Below are 17,523 nucleotides of genomic sequence, written 5' to 3'. Positions count from 1 at the left end.
TCTATTTCTGGAAAGGATCTAGTCCAGAAATTATGCTAATGCCACACTGTCTTGCATTACTGTTAATTTTGCTCTCCCATCTGCATTCTGGTATACCATACTAGCTCATCGAAGATGTGCTATCTCACTCAAACTGATTATCATCTATGATCCAGTATTCCACAAGAAAAAAAAAATGTTTAAAGAAGCAGAAAACTTTCATTCCAGAATTTTCAAAAGGACTCAAAGGTGACATCAGGTAATTATCGCCCAAAGTTCATAAGCTATTGTCACAATCACCCCACAGTACTGGCACTGTCAGTGTGAGCTAAGAATGTACCCTGAGAATGAGAAACATACTGTAGTTCAATCCATTTTTAAATAAGAAAAAAGAACAAATAGGAAAATAAAAGCTACTGGACTAAATTCTTCTGCCTGACTTTGAAAGACCTCAATAATCTAACCCTAGATTATTCACGAACCTTTTCCCTTCTCTTCATTCACAAATGTATAAAACTTCTTTAACCACTTAAAGGGCCAAGACACAGCCCTTCTTTGTGACTTTGCTTATGCTAATCTTCCATCTAGCACACACTTCTTTTACCTTTCTGCCTTCTAAACTCTGCTCATTCTTCAAAGTCTAACCTGGGCTCCACTGGCTCCGTAAAAGCCTTCTCAGCCTGTTCTGCTCAAGACTGGACTTTCCCTTTCTTGACTCCTAGTATGTCTTTACTTCCAAAATGAACAAGTATTTTCTGTTACAGTCTCTTGGCTCTCTTACGTATTCATTTTACCAATTCGTTGTGTATATGTATGTGTATATATATATATATGTTCATTATTATTCTTTGTAGCTGGATCATAAATCTAAGGCTATCTTATTTACTGTACTCCCCATAACACACTTGTGGACATACAGTAGATAGCCAATAAATGTTCATTAAGCGAGGGATATGATTAAAACTTAAAAATATGAGAGTACCGAAGAGTAAACATGAATTTAGATACCAAAATGCAATGGAACTGAGGAATACCTTTAGGTTTAGAACTTCTTAGTGTTCTTCCTTTGTTTCCCAAGTTATCTGCTGTTCTTCCATTGGCTATCTTTTGGATCCCTTTCTCCCCAGCTGTGTCTGGACTGCCATCTGGATGTAACTTCTGAGCCTTTACATTCAGTCTTGCAACATTCAGCATCTTTAAGGAACGGCACATGGTATTCATCTTCTGCCTCACTGGAGTACGAGGGACACCTCCTACCAAAACGACATCGTGGGAAGGAAAGTAAAATAACTTTTACGTCTGTGGAATCAAGAACTACTTTAATTCAGATGAAATATTCTGTGAAGGAGTATTGAAATGAAGTATATCCATTCAGAATGATCTGAATTAGGTAGTTCTTGCATCTCTTTCTACCTACAACACGGGGTAGAAAAGAGCTCTTTTTTAAACTGAAGTTTAGGAACTAAATATCTCAAGGTGGTTAGATGATTTTTACATCTAATGCCAAACAGACAACAGACAAATGCCGAACTGACTCATTTTGGTGTTACCCAGTAGTCACAGAGTTGTGATGAAACTCTTTTGAAAGGCAATTAAGCAGTCTGCATCCAGAGCTCCCTTTTCCATGAATAACTTGTTCATGGAAACTTATACTAAGGAAATCACTCAAAGGTAAATCATATGCATGATGTACACTATAGTATTATTTATAATGGTAAAAACTGAAAACAATCTACATGTTCAACAACATAAGAAATTTGCAAATTTTGTTAAGCAATGAGGTAACTAAAAAAGCAAAGTAGTAGATAAACAAGTAATTATAAGCAGCACACAAAGTTGTATTTAAATTTCTGTTACAACTAAAAACAAAAATGGTTTAACTCATTAAGAAGGTAGAAAAAAAAGAAGGTAGGATTGTGGGAGATTTTTAAAATCACTACTGTACTAATATAATTACTTTAAAATATGAAATATAAGAACGTGTCCTTCTTTATTCAGTTACCATTTCAACTTCATTTTAAGGAATATCAATCTTTTAAAACACACTATCAAAAAAGTCTGTAAGAAACAGCCTTTCTATGTGCTTACGCTTCTTTTTGCTGTCTTCTTGATTGGACACAGTATATTCTTCACGAGACTTTCTCTGGTAGAGCTCAGAGAGGCAACGTGTCAATTCACTTTCAGTTTTGGAAGGCTCTTCCTTATTAGATGACGCAGCCTGTAGTAACCTGTGAATAAGTCAAGATGTCTAGTACAAAGTTGAAATTCTGATTTTCCAAAATGCTTTAAAAACAGCAACAACAATATTCATTATCCTTTTAAAAGCTAATCAAAAGATGTTTCCACAAGATGCCTTCACAAGTATTTTTTCTCAGGAGGGAAAATGTCCCTCTTCTCATTTATGATTTGTACAAATTCATGGGCAGAAGCTACCTGTTCACAAAACCATTAATGTATTATTACATACAGTATTGACTTTTATTAATAAGATTCTTCATGTCCTAGGGTACATGTCTAATTATGCTAACTATTTCACTCACTTCTGGGCTTCCACAATTTTTACCCAGTTTCCATATATTAAAGTACAAGATGATGTAATACAGTGTAGTGAGTATCAGAATAACTTTTGAATAATTATTTCACACTCTAGTAAACTAATTTGGGATTGATGAGCAGGGAAAGAAATAGGGCAGGGGAGATGATTAGTTATTAACTGCTTTCCCGCCTACAGCTAAATATCAGTCACTAAGGAAATAATGAAAATAGCACAACTTTCAAAATGTATTATTTCTATTTCATTATCTTCCATTATCTGATATCATCTGACTTAAAAGTAGGAGAAAGTTATGGTGCCATTAGTTGAATTAGTTCATACCAGCAGCAGGTCTGAAGCAGCCTAATTCTCCTAAGTGTGCTGGTATTTCCTTGAGCAGTGAGGGTTGCTTTTTCCCCCCCGTTAATTTACTGTATCTGCTTCAGATTTTTTTTTAAATAAAATTAAGCATTCATGGACACAGAGAAAGCCTCAACCAATTTCTTCCCATCCCTTCCTCCCAGAGGTATTCCTAGATTCCTGTGTACCTTATTTACAGAGACATATATATGTAACAAAACGAACAAACTGCTGTTTCACATGTTGTAAATCTTATGAAAATGGTATCATACAACACCATCCTTTGGCAATTTTGTTTGCACTCAACCTATTTTTCACGTGTTGCTCTGGTTTATTCAGTTTTACTAATCTACGTATAATATTCTATTGTATAACTATACTGTAATTTATTTATCCATTTCCCTGCTGAGAGTCTGCTAGTCCTTTCCACTGGAAATGAATATTCTAGCACAGCTCTCCTTGTGTTTGTGCAAAAATTTCTTCAGTGCAGACACCTAGAAGTAGAATTGCTGAGTGTCAGAGTATGTGAAGTTTCTGTTTTACTAGGAACATTGTTCTCTAAAATGGTTGTAACCATTTTACACTTCTACCATCTAAAATGTGCTCATTTCCCCACATGCTAATTTTTCACAATCTAATAGTTATAAAATAGAATCTGGTGGGTTTTTCCATGTTGTGGTTTTAATTTCCATTTGCCTATGCTGAGTATCTTTCCAAATTACTGCTCTGTTGGATTTCTTCATATGAATTGCTTGTTCACAATTTTTTTTAAATTTATTTTATTTATTTATTTTTGGCTGCATTGAGTCTTTGTTGCTGAGCATGGACTTCCTCTAGTTGCGGCAAGCGGGGGCTACTCTTCATTGCGGTGTGCAGGCTTCTCATTGCGGTGGCTTCTCTTGTTGCAGAGCATGGGCTCTACGTGCACGGGCTTCAGTAGTTGTGGCGTGTGGGCTCAGTAGTTGTGGCTTGTGGGCTCTAGAGCGCAGGCTCAGCAGTTATGGCACATGGGCTTAGGTGCTCTGCAGCATGTAGGGATCGAACCCGTGTCCCCTGCATTGGCAGGTGGATTCTTAACCACTGTGCCACCAGGGAAACCCTGCTTGTTCACATTCTTTGCCCAAGTTTCTATTATATTTCTTATATTTAGGAGATCTGTACTAATTTGGATACTAATGCTTTGCTGGTTATATGGATTACAGCTACCCGAGTCTATGACTAGTCTTCATCATATAAACATTTTAAAATTCATTATAGTCATATATGTTCCTTCATGCTTTGAATTTTTTAGGTCTTATTTGAGAAATCCACCCTTAGCCTAATCTTCTTCTCTAGTGTTTCTCCTTCTTACAATTTTAAAGTGTTTACTTTTCATGTTTGGTTTTTCAGTTTATTTGGAATTTATCATTATGTATGCTGTGAAGTAGAAATCTAATTTTTTATCTTTTTTGTTCTGGATAGCCAATCATCAACACCACCATTTACTGAATAGTCTATTCTTTCCCTGCTGCTTCTACTCCACTGGTCTATCTGTTGATCCTTGCACCGATACCACACTATGTTATTTACTACAGCTTTATGGTAAATTTTGCTATCTCATATGGGAAGGTGTACCTGTTATGCTCTTAGTCCTTTGGAGCTGTACCATGTCCATGAATCAGAAGACTCATTATTATAAGATGTCAATTCTTCCCAAATGGACCTATAAGCTCAATACACACTCAATCAAAAATCCTAGCGGGCTTTTTTTGGGTGTGTGGAAACAGGCTGATTCTAAAATTTACATGGAAATGCAAAGGGTCCAAAATAGCCAAAGCAATTCTGAGAAAAAAAAAGAACAAAGTTGAGAGGACACAGACTACCTGATTTCAGTACTCAAGATAATGTGTTATTAACATAATTTCTGGACTAGACTCTTTCCAGAAATAGACCTGCACGTTGGTGGTCAACTGATTTTGACAAAGGTGCCACAGTGATTGAGAAAAAGATTGTCTTAACAAATGGAGTTGGAACAACTGGGTATCTTTATGGAAAAAATAAACCTCAACTTCTTAATATTTTGAATTTCTGCCATATCTTTTACATTTCCAATATTATTTATGACTGCTCATATAAGTAGCTCAATCTTGCTATAGATTATTTTATTTGGCTTCTCAAAGAATCATCTTTTGTTTCTCTTGACTTCTATTTATTATTTTTAATATTGCCTTCTTTTTTTAATTTTTGGGTTTACTCTCTTGTATTAAGTGTGTCAGTCTCAGCTAATTGGTTTTTAATTTTTCTCTTCAAAAGATACTTTAAATTTTCCTTTAAGTATAAATTTAACTGCATTATTCAAGTTTGCTATTTTCCTTTTTTATTGAGATTTAATACTAAATATTTTCTGACATCTATGAGTGTATTTTGTTTTCGTAATTAACTTTTTCTAAATTTTTAGTTCTGATAAAATACACAACATAAATTTATCATCTTAATCACTCTTAAGTACATAGTTCAGTGATATTAAGTATATTCATAATACCATCATCTCCATCCATCTCCAGGATTCATCTTGTAAAACTGAAACTCTAGGGGCCTCCCTGGTGGCACAGTGGTTGAGAGTCCGCCTGCCAATGCAGGGGACACGGGTTCGTGCCCCGGTCCAGGAAGATCCCACATGCCACGGAGTGGCTAGGCCCATGAGCCATGGCCACTGAGCCTGCGCATCTGGAGCCTGTGCTCGCGACAGGAGAGGCCCCAACAGTGAGAGGTCCGCGTACCGCAAAAATAAAAAAAAAAAAAAAACCCTGAAACTCTATACCCATTAAACAATATTCTCCATTTGTAGTTTTTAATATTATTGGACTGTACTCAGAAAGGGTGGTCTGTTAAAAACAACAACAAACTCACATGCAGATAACTGAGAGCTGACTTCAATAATCAATACCCAGAGAAAAAAATAAGTTTTACCAAAATGACTCCATCAAATTTGAACTGGCACCACTAAAGTTAGAGCAAGGAAACCACTTCTCCACAACAGAGGAATTCCAGGGAGCTGTGCGGCCAAGCTCCTGCTGGGCCCATTCTGGAGTAGGCGGAGCTACAGAAACAAAGAAGCAGAGATGGAAGAGGAAAAGAGGCATTAGAAGCAAAGCAGAGAATTCCAAGCACTTGCTCCTCCCTTGGACTGACTGCATTCTTCTAAAGGACATCATTAACAATGTTCCTTCAGCTGCACCCCCAATCCCAACAGGCCTATGTTGTCTATGAAAAATGCGCAAACACAGGCTTCCTGAATGTTCCTCAAACACACCAGACACACAAACCTTGGCACTTACTGTTGCTTCTACAATGTTCTCTCCCTATCACTTCCTTCAAAGCCTTTGCTCAGATATCACTTTTTTAACAAGGCCTGTTTAAAATTACAACCCTCCTATTCTTTTTTCTCTGCTTTATAACTATAGCACTTAACTCTTTCAAACATACTATATAATTTCCTTATTTAATTTATTTTCTTGTCTCCCCTGACTAGATAAGTTTCTTAACAACAGAGACCTTTGTCTATTTTCTTCTCTAATGTACTCCCAGCCCCTGGAACAGAGCCTGACATACAGCAGGCACTCAATAAATCTATTGAGTAAATGTGAATGGAAGAACTATCAAATTGATTATATCTATCTAGCATAAATAAGGTTTGTATCATATCAGTAACAGTGCAAAAAGTGGAAGACAGAATCATAACAGTTTTACATGTAGTCTTTATTAAACATATTAAAAAATACCTTCGATTTCAAAATGGTTTCACAGAGCCTTTGGCCTCCTCAGAATTGCTTCAGGATTTCTATAAATAATGATTTAAAGTGCCAGAAATATTGTAGCCTACTTTTATCTGTTTTATAACAGATATTGGGCTCTACTAAGAGCACATTGAAAAAAAGTTATGTTGCTAGAAAAGATGGTAAACCACTAACCTAGAGTATGGTAGTTATTGCTTCAGAAGCTTACCTGAGGTAGCAGGATCTTCAAGTGAATTGTGAATCTGATTCAATACACCATCCACAACCTCAGAAAAAAGGGAAGCTGAATCCTGGGGGCTCTCTGCCACAACTGTTTGGAGAAAATGTCTTTGAAATTCAGTCTCCTTGGTGTGGAACACAGTGAGAATTGTAGCACTGGCAGAGAAGGGGGAAATAACTCCAGTGATGGGGGGCCAGCCTTCACCAGGGTCCACACTGGTAACCTACATAAAAAGATCTAATTAGTTGGGAATATTGTTGACATATGTCTAAAAAGGCATGTAGTTTAGTAAAAAACAGAATGATAGTTTCACCCAATGATTAATATAAAAGAGAAAACTGGAAAAGACAGACTTCACGGATATTAGTGCTAGCATTGAATTTACTGATCATCTAATCCTAATCCCTCAATTTACAGATAAGAAAAGCCTAAGGTTATTAGGAATATTTACTAAGCACTTATTATGTACTTATTATAACTCAATGGATTCTCATAACCACTCTGAAGTAAAAATGATTATTATCAGAACTTCCCTGACGGTTCAGTGGTTAAGACTCTGTGCTTCCACTGCAGGGAGCACGGGTTCGATCCCTAGTTGAGGAACTAAGATCCTGCATGCCATGAGGCACAGCAAAAAAAAAAAGATTATTATCCCCATTTTATAGAGGAGGAATTGAGGTTGAGGAATAAGCAACCTGTTTGTCACCCAGTTAATAAGAGGCAGAAGCCAAGAGTGTATGAATTTGAAACCCATGCTCTTAACCAAGAATCAATTCTACCACTTAAGGGGATTTATTCAGATCACATGGTGGGCAGCAGAGCTGTGATCTAATCCAGGTCACCTGACGCCCTGACTCCAGTGCTCTGTCAGAGCACAAAACTCTTAGAATAACAACTGTCCAAATGACTACCCAGTTTTTCTCTGGAATGTTTTACAGTGGAATCCAGAAGATAAAAGCTTTCTGAGCTTACAAAAGCAAAAGGCAAAGTAAGGTAAGGAATTACTGGTAGTTAAAAAATTAGCATCACCTTTATATCAAATCTGGGTATGTATGTATTCCTTTTCAGAAGACATTACTAAATTTATATCAAATCTGGGTATGTATGTATTCCTTTTCAGAAGACATTACTAAATTTGTATAACTACTGGACACTAGTATATCTAATTTTACAATGTAGAGTTTTTTTTAAAAATGAAATATATTTATTACGTAAAAGTAATAAATACACAATGCAACATTTAAAAAATGAGAAACCACCCATCACTTCACTGCCCTAATATAATCATTCCATTTGGCTCACTGCCTCTTCCCTATGTGAATATAATTTGGTTTAATTGGATTCAAGGTACATGCAATTTTTATAAGCTGTTTCTTCACTAATGAGCATTGTCACGATGCTATAAGACTTGCAAAAATATCATCTGTTTCACTGAGACTGTATTATGTAGGGCACTCCTTGGCATTTCATAAATGCACTTATTTCACTTTACCAGTGTGTTATTAGACCAGAATAACTTGCCACGTGGAAGATACCTACCAGATGTAATTCTTCAGCAGTCAGCCTGTTTACCAGCTGCTGAAATAACATCCTTTGAGTTGATTTGTTATCCTCTGGACTTTGTAGCATCCAGCTATCAGTGCCCAAAGTGCAGCTTGTTGGGAGGGACCACTGGGTCACTGTGCCTTTTAGAAAAATTCTGACTGGTTTCTGAAAATGTCTCTGATGTATGGCCAAGGGCTCTAGAGTAACTGTCCATGTTTCTTGATCTTGAATCTCTTTGCCTGTTAGAAATAAAGAATATTGAAATTCTAATATAAGAAGTAGCTCCTAATAAGAGATTTAATAGTAAGAAAAAAAAATTAGATTGCCAGCCGAGGTACTAGTATTGTCACTTAGTTCACCCTTCAACCCTCATTCTACTGCTATCATAGTTAAGTTCATTCAGTTTTATAGGAAAAGCTGTATTTGACTGGAATTACAATGGTGTGACTTGATATCAGAACTTCTCAATTATGACTTAGAAATAAGTATTCAAGCAGTACAAACACACACAAAACCCACTGCTTCTTAAATCCATAAAATACAGTGCATCCTATCTTACGAGTTTAAATTCTAAAGACCATGTAAGACAAAACTGCTTTCCATGAAGAGAGATGAGGTTCCCTTAACATCTTTCTTTCACTACCAAGCAGTGTTTCCCCAGCTTTAGTAAAATCCTGGCTGAAAGTTTCAAAACTACTCTTGAAATTTCCTTAAATTGTCCATAGTGTATAATATAGTTTTATGTACATATCTCTATATGGTATTATTTATGTGACTACATAATGATTCAGAAATTAGATTCACTATATAGCAAATCATATGATAAAGCAAATTTATGAAGATTCCGACATGCTGGCTCTTCCTGGTACCAGGCACCATTTTCTGCTTCAATTGACTAATTTGTTATTTCTTCTCTGAGTCAATCACTGATTTTCTATGATCTTCAATTTATCAATCTCTTTTATGAAGCAGTGAAACCTTACTACCCATTTGCTTGGGCACCTGAACAATATTATCCTTCTTTGCAAAAAGTTGGGAAACTCTTTAAAAACATTCACTTGTCCTTTTTACATGGGCTTACAGTTGTACCAAACTTTAGTCCTTTCCTGTGGTATCTCTGATTTTGCTTAGATATCTTTCAATGACAAGCGTTAATGGAATGCTTAGGCTGCTGGAAATTCTAAATTCTAAAGAATTCATGGGCCTGACTTGCAGAAATGAATGAAACCCAGACCAACCACCCCATCACCACTCCTCCCCCGCCCCCGGCCCCAAGTATTATTTGCTTACCTTCAACAGGGAAAAATAATGTTCCTTCCACCTGTGGAAATGAGGCTTCATACTCAGGAGAATTATAGAGCAAACAGTTTAAAGTGGAATCAGTTGGCAGAGTTGAAATCCATGAAGAGAGGTGAGGTTCCCTTGATAGCTTTCTTTCACTACCAAGCAGTGTTTCCCCAGCTTTAGTAAAATCCTGGCTGAAAGTTTCAAATGGCAAGACAGTGCCTCCTACATGGTGGAGCAGTTCACATACTGTCCAGTACCCAAGGTGGTCCGGAGATTCCCACAACTAAAATAAAAATTACAAAGAATCTTGGGTTATTGTAAGTTAGGCATTCATAAAGCTAAGGGAAATCAGGAGAAAGTAAAGTTGATATGTACATTAAAGGATCAAATTACACAATTAATGTATTTGTTGAACCAAACACAAATAATGGCCAGCATCCCATTACTTGCATAACTGCTATATAATATGCCTTGAATAACTGCTATATAATATGCCTTCAAGAAAGCACCTATTTAGTGAAAATAGCACTTCAATTCTATATTCTGTCAAGGAACAGAAGTGATGCAACTCACGAGGGATAAATCATAAAACGTTAGAAGGAATGCAAAGTCATTACACATTAATAAAAAAAAATCGTCCTCCACAACACAACAGCGGCCAAGTGTCACAGGAGAGAGGCAGGAGCACCTCCCTTAGAAGGTGATCACCAGAGACTCACCCACCCTGCCCACACCCACGGGTCTGTGTGGAGACCAAACAGGTCTTCTCAGTTCTATCTTCAGTGTTTTCACTAAACCCTGGACTCTTACTGAAGCTTACAGTCTGTGCTCTGCCTCCAATCTTTCCTTTGTTTTAAGAAGTATTCTTCGAAACTACATATCCAATCATGCTACTTCTGTAAAAACTCTGAAGGGCTTCCCACTGCCCTACAGTATAGCCATAAAGCCCTTTACAACCCAGCTCTAAACAATATTTCCAAACACATTATCCTTCCCTCACCCACCCCTACCTTCCAGGCACACCGAACCATTTGCTGTTTCCTGAACATGCCACATTTTACAATGCTTCCATGTTTTTGCTAGTTCTGTTTGCTGTGTATTCCCTTTCCATCTTCACCAACTGGATGCTTATTATACTTCATTACCTAGCTCAAACCCTGCTGTCTCTGTAAAAGCCATTCCTCACTCCTTCACACATAGCTGACTCTTCATCCAACCTTCTTTCAGCAAACTTTTATTGAGCAACCTTTATGTGCCATTGAGATAGGCTGGGACATGGGACCCTTTATTGGAGTGCTTGCACCTGAACAAACGAATACAAAGAAACTATAAGGGACTAAAAATAACTGCATGCAGTCAGGGCAATTATGAACAATAGGATACAAAAAGGCCACAAATCAACTGCCATTTCTGAGGTGCTGAGAGCAAAAGCAGGGTACTGAGCATGATCCCTGCACACAGCACCAAGGGGGTGCACAGATCACCTAAGCTACGCCTCCTGCCCAGCCCACCAATCTGCTCCTACTACACCCCCATTTAAGGAATCAGGCCCCTGCCCTTCTCTGGGGAGTAGGAAGGGCCCCTGTTTCTTGTTCTTACTCCCTTGTGCAGCACGAGTCCCAGTAAAGCCTTGCCTGAATTTCTCATCTGGCCTCTTATCAATTTCTATTGATTAAAGAGTCCAAGGACTCAGGATGATAATACCATGAACTAGCAAGACATAGTCCCTGTCTTCTATGATCTTAAAGTCAAGGGTGGGGTGAGTAAAAAAGCAATAGCACGAAATATTTGGCTCAGAATCACAATGTACCATGACAATATGCAGGTACTATGGGAACATAAAGGCGCACCTACCCTAGAATACATTGATCGTGCTGCTTTGCCTACTCCACAGGTGAGTTGACAACTGTGAACCACAAATTGCTATGTGAATGTGAAAAATTAGAACTAGAAGGGTCTTCTAGGTCCTCTCCAAACTTTCTATTATATTGAAGTTCAAAGGGTGCCCAAGTTCACAGCAAGGCAATGATAGTCCAGTCTAAGAACCCACGACTCTCTTGGGTAGTGCTTTTAAAATGAGGATGGTGATCCTGATGAACTTGGATGGACCCTATGATGAATCAACTGAATCGTTTAAGATCAGTGTTAAAGAAAAAAACCAGGAAAGAAAATATCAGAGCACAACAGAAACTATCACATGTAGTGAAGATAAGTAATGTACTGCCAAACTTTTGTTTTGGTTATGCCTATCAGTTTGGAAAATGCTGTGATAGATTAATCAATTAGTATTTGATGTTACCACCCATATATCCACACCTGTGCTCACTGCCAAGGGGGAGAATGGTTAAGTCAGTTCAACTATCATAGATCCTGATTAGGATTTTCTGCCAAAGGGAAACAAAAAAATTGTTGAAATTATTTCAGTCAGAGGACCAGCCAGGAAAAAAAAACTGCTTGGCAAATGAAAAGTAAAACTTTAAAAGGAGTTGAAAAGGACATAAGCTTTGATTAAAAATATATGAACATGATAAAAAAAAAAACCCACAACCAGTATATAGATTATGGCTACATTTTTCTTTTTTATGTACATTATGGGCTAAGTAACAGACAAGTCCTAGTGGTAGTTTCAAATTTAGGGATTTATAAACGTCCACAAGACTATAAGCTCCAAGACAGCAGGGACCACATCCATCTGGCTCACTAATGGTGCACCCAGTACTCAGCATACCTCGCAGTTTGTTCAACAACAGGTATCTGTTGAGTAAATCAGGGTTAGCATAAAGTGGAAAATGTGAGAGAGGTCTCTTATGCTCCCTTCTATCCTATATCTTTGCAAGAGTTATGTGTGCTTGGATTCCCTCCTCCCTGAGTCTGTTTCTCCCAGTTTTACTTCCCAGACTGTAAGCTCCACATGGCAGACCCTGGAATTTCTCTTCTCTTCTCTCTACCTCATAGTGAGAGCTCCCCAAGGACAGAACCTAAGTCTCCCTTTTGCCTCCACAGTGCGGCTAGGCAGAGGCTTTTGAACAGGAAAAGACAGATCTACACCAGAAAAAAAATTCCAGAAAAGCTTAAGATTATCTGATGGGCTTTTTCTTATGGGAAACAACATAATAGATGTAAGAAGCCTCAGAGAAGACCCATCTCCACAGATGATGGGATGTGTGAACTGGAAGAATCTTTAAAAAGATCCTGTCAACCTACTTATTTTAATGCCATTCAGAAAAGAAAAAAAGAATCTCCAAGCCCAATCTGCTAAGACTTATTTCTAGCCAATATCTGATAAAATACAATTCCAGCATTAAGTCTTTGATGTGATTTAATATCAACTATCCCAAATCGAGCCCTTATGTGTTGTGTCCAACACCTGATTTGCTGCCTTAAACAAACTAAGTTTTAGGATTCCATTTTCTCCGTCAATGTTTACCATTCCCTTAAACACTTTTGCCTTTTCCTTTTCTTTTGACCAGCCACTGCTGCCTTACATTGCATTTGCTAAGTCTTCCTTGGGCTTTGCATGTGAAAGCAATTTGGAAATTTTAACCCACTATATCACTACTTGTGTTAAGTATCTGCTCATTTCCCATTTGCAACCTTGCAATTTAACCCACTCCTACTTTAGTGACATATGTTTCCAACAGATGCAATCACATCTTTCACCTGGTTAAGCCACTTTCCCAACTATTAGAACAAAATCCGAATTTATTACCTTGGCCCTACAGATATGCCTCTGCTACCTTCTAACTTCCTCTCCTACTGTGCTTGTCCTTGCCTACTAGTTTTCAGCATTCCTTGCCTTTTTGTTTCTGAAACAAACTAGGCTCATTTCCAGCTCAAATCTTTACACTGGCTCTTCTCTTTGCCTGGAAAGTTCTTGCCCAACCTTCACTATCCTCCTCCTTCACCATTCAGTTCTCTGTTCAAAAAGGCCTTCCCTGACTACGACCCTATTTACAACTGTCTCCTGCTTCTACTTCCTCTGCCCCACCGTCAGCCCCTTACTCAGCTTTATTTTCTTGAGAGCATTATTTGAAATCCTATCACTTGTTTATCTGTTTAATCTGTTAACCATACCTGTCTAATATATCTTCCCCCAGAAGGTAAACTCCACTTTGCTGACCACCGCATCCCCAGCAGCTAAAACAATGTAGTCGGTACTCAATGTAGTGGCTCCTCAAATGAAGTTATTTATTGACAAAGTGAAGTGACAGAAAGAAAATGATAGAGGTAGAAATTTATACTTATCACTGGAGCAGGAGCTCCACTGCCTCAACGAAAGTCCAAATTAGCCATTTAGGACTGTAAGTACATAAGAATTTGTTCATTTGGTCAACAAATATTTTCTGAACACCTATAACAAGCAACAACACATCTGCAGGAGATACAGAGATGTGTGTGCCTGCCTCTTAGGTTATTTCTAGGCTAGATGGAAGGTGAGGGACTGCACGACTGGAACATATAATGGAGAAAGGGTAAGTGCCACAAAAGTGTTTGGAAATTCAGAAGTTGAGATTGAGTAGTTGCCATGTGGGCAAAGGCCCTAAAGAATGAGTGTGATTTAAACTGGCACAGAAGAGAGAGCAGTGGCGTTTCACTGCTAAGACAAAACAAGCCGTCAAGGCCTGTTGGCCAAGTAAACTGTTTCAACAGTATGGAATAAGGGTCGTGTGTAGGAAAGATTAAGTCTGGGAAGACAGATAGGGCCCAAATTGTGAAGGACCTCAAACGCGTTTACTCAGGTACCGAGGACCTACCTATCCCGTTGTGATGAATGTCCCTCTTTGTGACCCCAGAACTTTCCTTCTGAAGGGACACCTGTTGGTCATGTTAGTCTCATTCTGGGTCCACGGGCTGCTCTGCAGATGCTGTCAAGTTCTGGTTCATCAGCACCAGCACCACGTACTAAAATCTGAGTTCGCTGTGTAATCTTACCTTAGGCCACTCGGTGGTATCCACCCAGTACAAGGTGATTTTTCGGGTTATCATGACTTCCTGGACTCTCTTGGGCAGCAACTTGTCCATCACCTGCTTAGGAGTAGGCGGCAGGCGCTGGGCCTGGGCCTCGCACCCGGACACGAACTGCAGCAGCTCCCTCTGCGAATGCGGACAGGGGGCTAGGAGGAAGACGGCGTTCACAAAGCCGCCGAGCGCAGACTGGGCCTCCTTGGCCTCGCCCTCCACGTCCAGCAGTCTCCTCCCGCTGCTACGCAGAATCGGCTTCGTGGGCGATGTGATCTCGGGCCGGTCCCACTGATAGTCTAGCAGCGTCTCCATAAGGGCACTGTGCGTGTGGGTGGCCCTGGGCGCCGGGCCCGGCAGGTGGGCGCCGTGGGCGCCATCCCCGAGCCTGGCCTCCAGCTCCTCCTCAAAGTCCTCCCAGGAGCGGACCCCCAGCTCGCGGAAGTCAGACACGCGGGAAGGCCGGCTCCGCGCACCCTGAGAGTCAAAGAACCTGAAGGCCCAGCGGACCCTGGCCAGGCCGAACCTGCAACTCAGGTAGGTGAGGAGGCGCAGGGCGACCCGCCGGACTGGGCTCTCAACAGCGGCGCCTCCCGCGGTGTCCAGCAGCAGCATTACGTTGTGACAGCAGGCCATGTCGGCCGCGCAGCCGCCTCAGGGTTAGAGCCGGGGCCGGCGCCGCTCTCTCCTAGACCCTCACTTCAAAGAACCAGCGCCATTCTCTGCTTCTCTCAGGAACCCTGGTCGAAAGCCTCCCGCGCTCTCCAAGGGCTGCTGGCATTGGCGGAGCTAACCCCCAAGGTCAGCTCCCATTGGTCGCTTGCCTTACGTAAGGGACGTGAGCAACTTTCATCCTTGGCTCTGATTGGAAGGGTGATGGAGAAGAGCCCTGCTTGATTGGTGGACTGCGGGACGGCGGGCGGGACGCTGTGTTCCGAGAGAAACTTAACGTTCATTGGCCTGGGCCTTCGTTTTAAAATTTAAAGAGGCGGTGCTGGGGGCCTGTGGCTTTAAGTTTCTCTTTTACGAAGGAGGACTGGGGCCGTGCGATGGTACGGGGAGAGGTTTACTAAGATCTGAAAATAGTAGGGGAAGAGAATTTGGGATGGTTTGAATCGAACTGGTTTAAAGCCACCCTAGACTTTCTATGGAGCGGGATCTGATGGGGAAGACTTAAATTTTCTGTAATTTAAGAAAAAAATATTAAAAATTAAAAGTTCACTTCCTTTGCCCTAGTAATTTCTAAGCGTTTCTCTTGAAGAAGGTAATCGAAGATCAGGATAAAAGTTTAATTTGAGAAAAAAAGGAAACAGCTTGGGAATGATTAAATAAGGCATGGTGCACCCCCAAGGGGAACATCGTGCAGCTTTTTAAAGTAATGTTTTTATATGTAATGTTAGATGGAAAAAACTGCAAAACCGCACATGCAATGAGATCCCCAAATTTTCTATCTGCCTATGTGTATATTTTTAAACTGTTAAGATAATACTGTGTACTGAAAGTTGTTTTTAATTGTATCTGGGTAACGAGATGGTGATTTTTAAAAGTTTTTTTTTCTTTTAATTTTCTAAAGTTCTATATTTTTATTTTACTTTTACATTCGAGGAGGCGGGGAATATTCTTAATGAAAAGGATCTTTTTGTTGCAAATAGAAGAATCCTCAATTGTAGAGAAGGTTGTGACTCTAGATGGGAGAAATCCCTATTATTGGTTCTAACAGCAGAGGAGAATTTAAACTCTCTCTAGCTAGGACTGGCCTACCTTTAAATATCCTTCCAATCCTGAGATTCTCTGAACCAGTTGTTTCAAGAAAGACCACCAATGATACTTAGTAGATTGTCAATTTATTTTATTCATGGACTTTTCCTGATCCACCGACTGTCATTTTAGAGTCACAAACATTTTTTAGTCTTAATGTGTCAGGTGCTTACTAAAACTGTACACACCCATTGTGTTGTTCATCATTCAACAAATAGTCATTACAGGGAACAAAAGAGCTAACTATACTTCCTCTGGGAAGCTTACATTCCAATAAGGGGAGCCAAACAAATAAGTAAAAGATATAATATGTTAGGTGGTGATAAAATCTTTGGAGAAGAATTAAGTGGAAAAAAGAATATGAAGTAGGTAGGAGTATGCAGGATAGGGAGAGAGGCACCGTGGACATTTGGGAGAAGAGGGTTTCAGGAAGAGGGAACAGCAAATGCAAAGGCCCTGGGACAGGATTTTGCTCCCTATTCGCCAAAGTAAACTTCTAAAGAGTTATTAAACTCATGCTTTTATAAATAGAGGAAACTGAACCTCAGAGCAATTGAAGAATCTCTGCCATGATTTTATACACAGCAGAACCACAAATGGAATCAAATTCAGATTCCCAAAAGCAGGTTCCCAGGGTGCAATGCTTGCAACCTAGATTGAAAAACCAGCTTCATAAGGAGGGACTTAGTATACTTTTAAGAGTAAGGTTGATTGGTTAGGTCTTCACTGAAAACAGTGACAGGATCTGGCTATTTAATCCACATTTCTTCTTCCCTCTCCATTCAACAATCTCCCTTAAAGATTGTTTGTTTATTTAATATTTGTTTTTCTTTCGCTCCCTGTCTTCTACCCTTTTATTTAGTTAACGAAAAGTTATTGCCTATCTGCCTACTGTTAGTGGAAGTGAGGAATGGATGTAAAGGAAGAATAATATTTTTCCCTAGGAGGAATTAAAAACAAAAATACACAGAATGCTTAAGAGACAGTTCAATGCTAAACTGAATGTTTAGTATTTCCAAAAGAAGAAACCATCCAAAAAGAAACCATCACAGTGAGCTGGGGTTTCCAGATATGCCACCCTCACACCAGGCTGGGAAGGATGAGAG

At 39.4% G+C, this 17,523-nt stretch overlaps 1 protein-coding gene across 1 annotated transcript in view; it reads right to left on the bottom strand.

The window, feature by feature from the left end:
- The window catches only part of TICRR (TOPBP1 interacting checkpoint and replication regulator), a gene marked incomplete at both ends in the record, with an annotated part of 50,122 nt that extends 34,827 nt beyond the window's left edge, over positions 1-15,295 (bottom strand). Inside the window, 7 exons of the mRNA XM_082648099.1 lie at positions 1,014-1,232; positions 2,068-2,207; positions 5,822-5,951; positions 6,857-7,091; positions 8,408-8,652; positions 9,704-9,983; positions 14,633-15,295. Coding sequence (XP_082504225.1) covers positions 1,014-1,232; positions 2,068-2,207; positions 5,822-5,951; positions 6,857-7,091; positions 8,408-8,652; positions 9,704-9,983; positions 14,633-15,295 — 1,912 coding nt within the window. The remainder of the gene's footprint in view (positions 1-1,013; positions 1,233-2,067; positions 2,208-5,821; positions 5,952-6,856; positions 7,092-8,407; positions 8,653-9,703; positions 9,984-14,632) is intronic.
- Positions 15,296-17,523: the final 2,228 nt, after the last annotated feature.

The sequence above is a fragment of the Grampus griseus genome, assembly GCF_964374135.1.
Source record: "Grampus griseus genome assembly, chromosome: 2".
Taxonomy (NCBI): Eukaryota; Metazoa; Chordata; class Mammalia; order Artiodactyla; family Delphinidae; genus Grampus; species Grampus griseus.
This window is presented reverse-complemented; position numbering and strand designations above follow the sequence as displayed.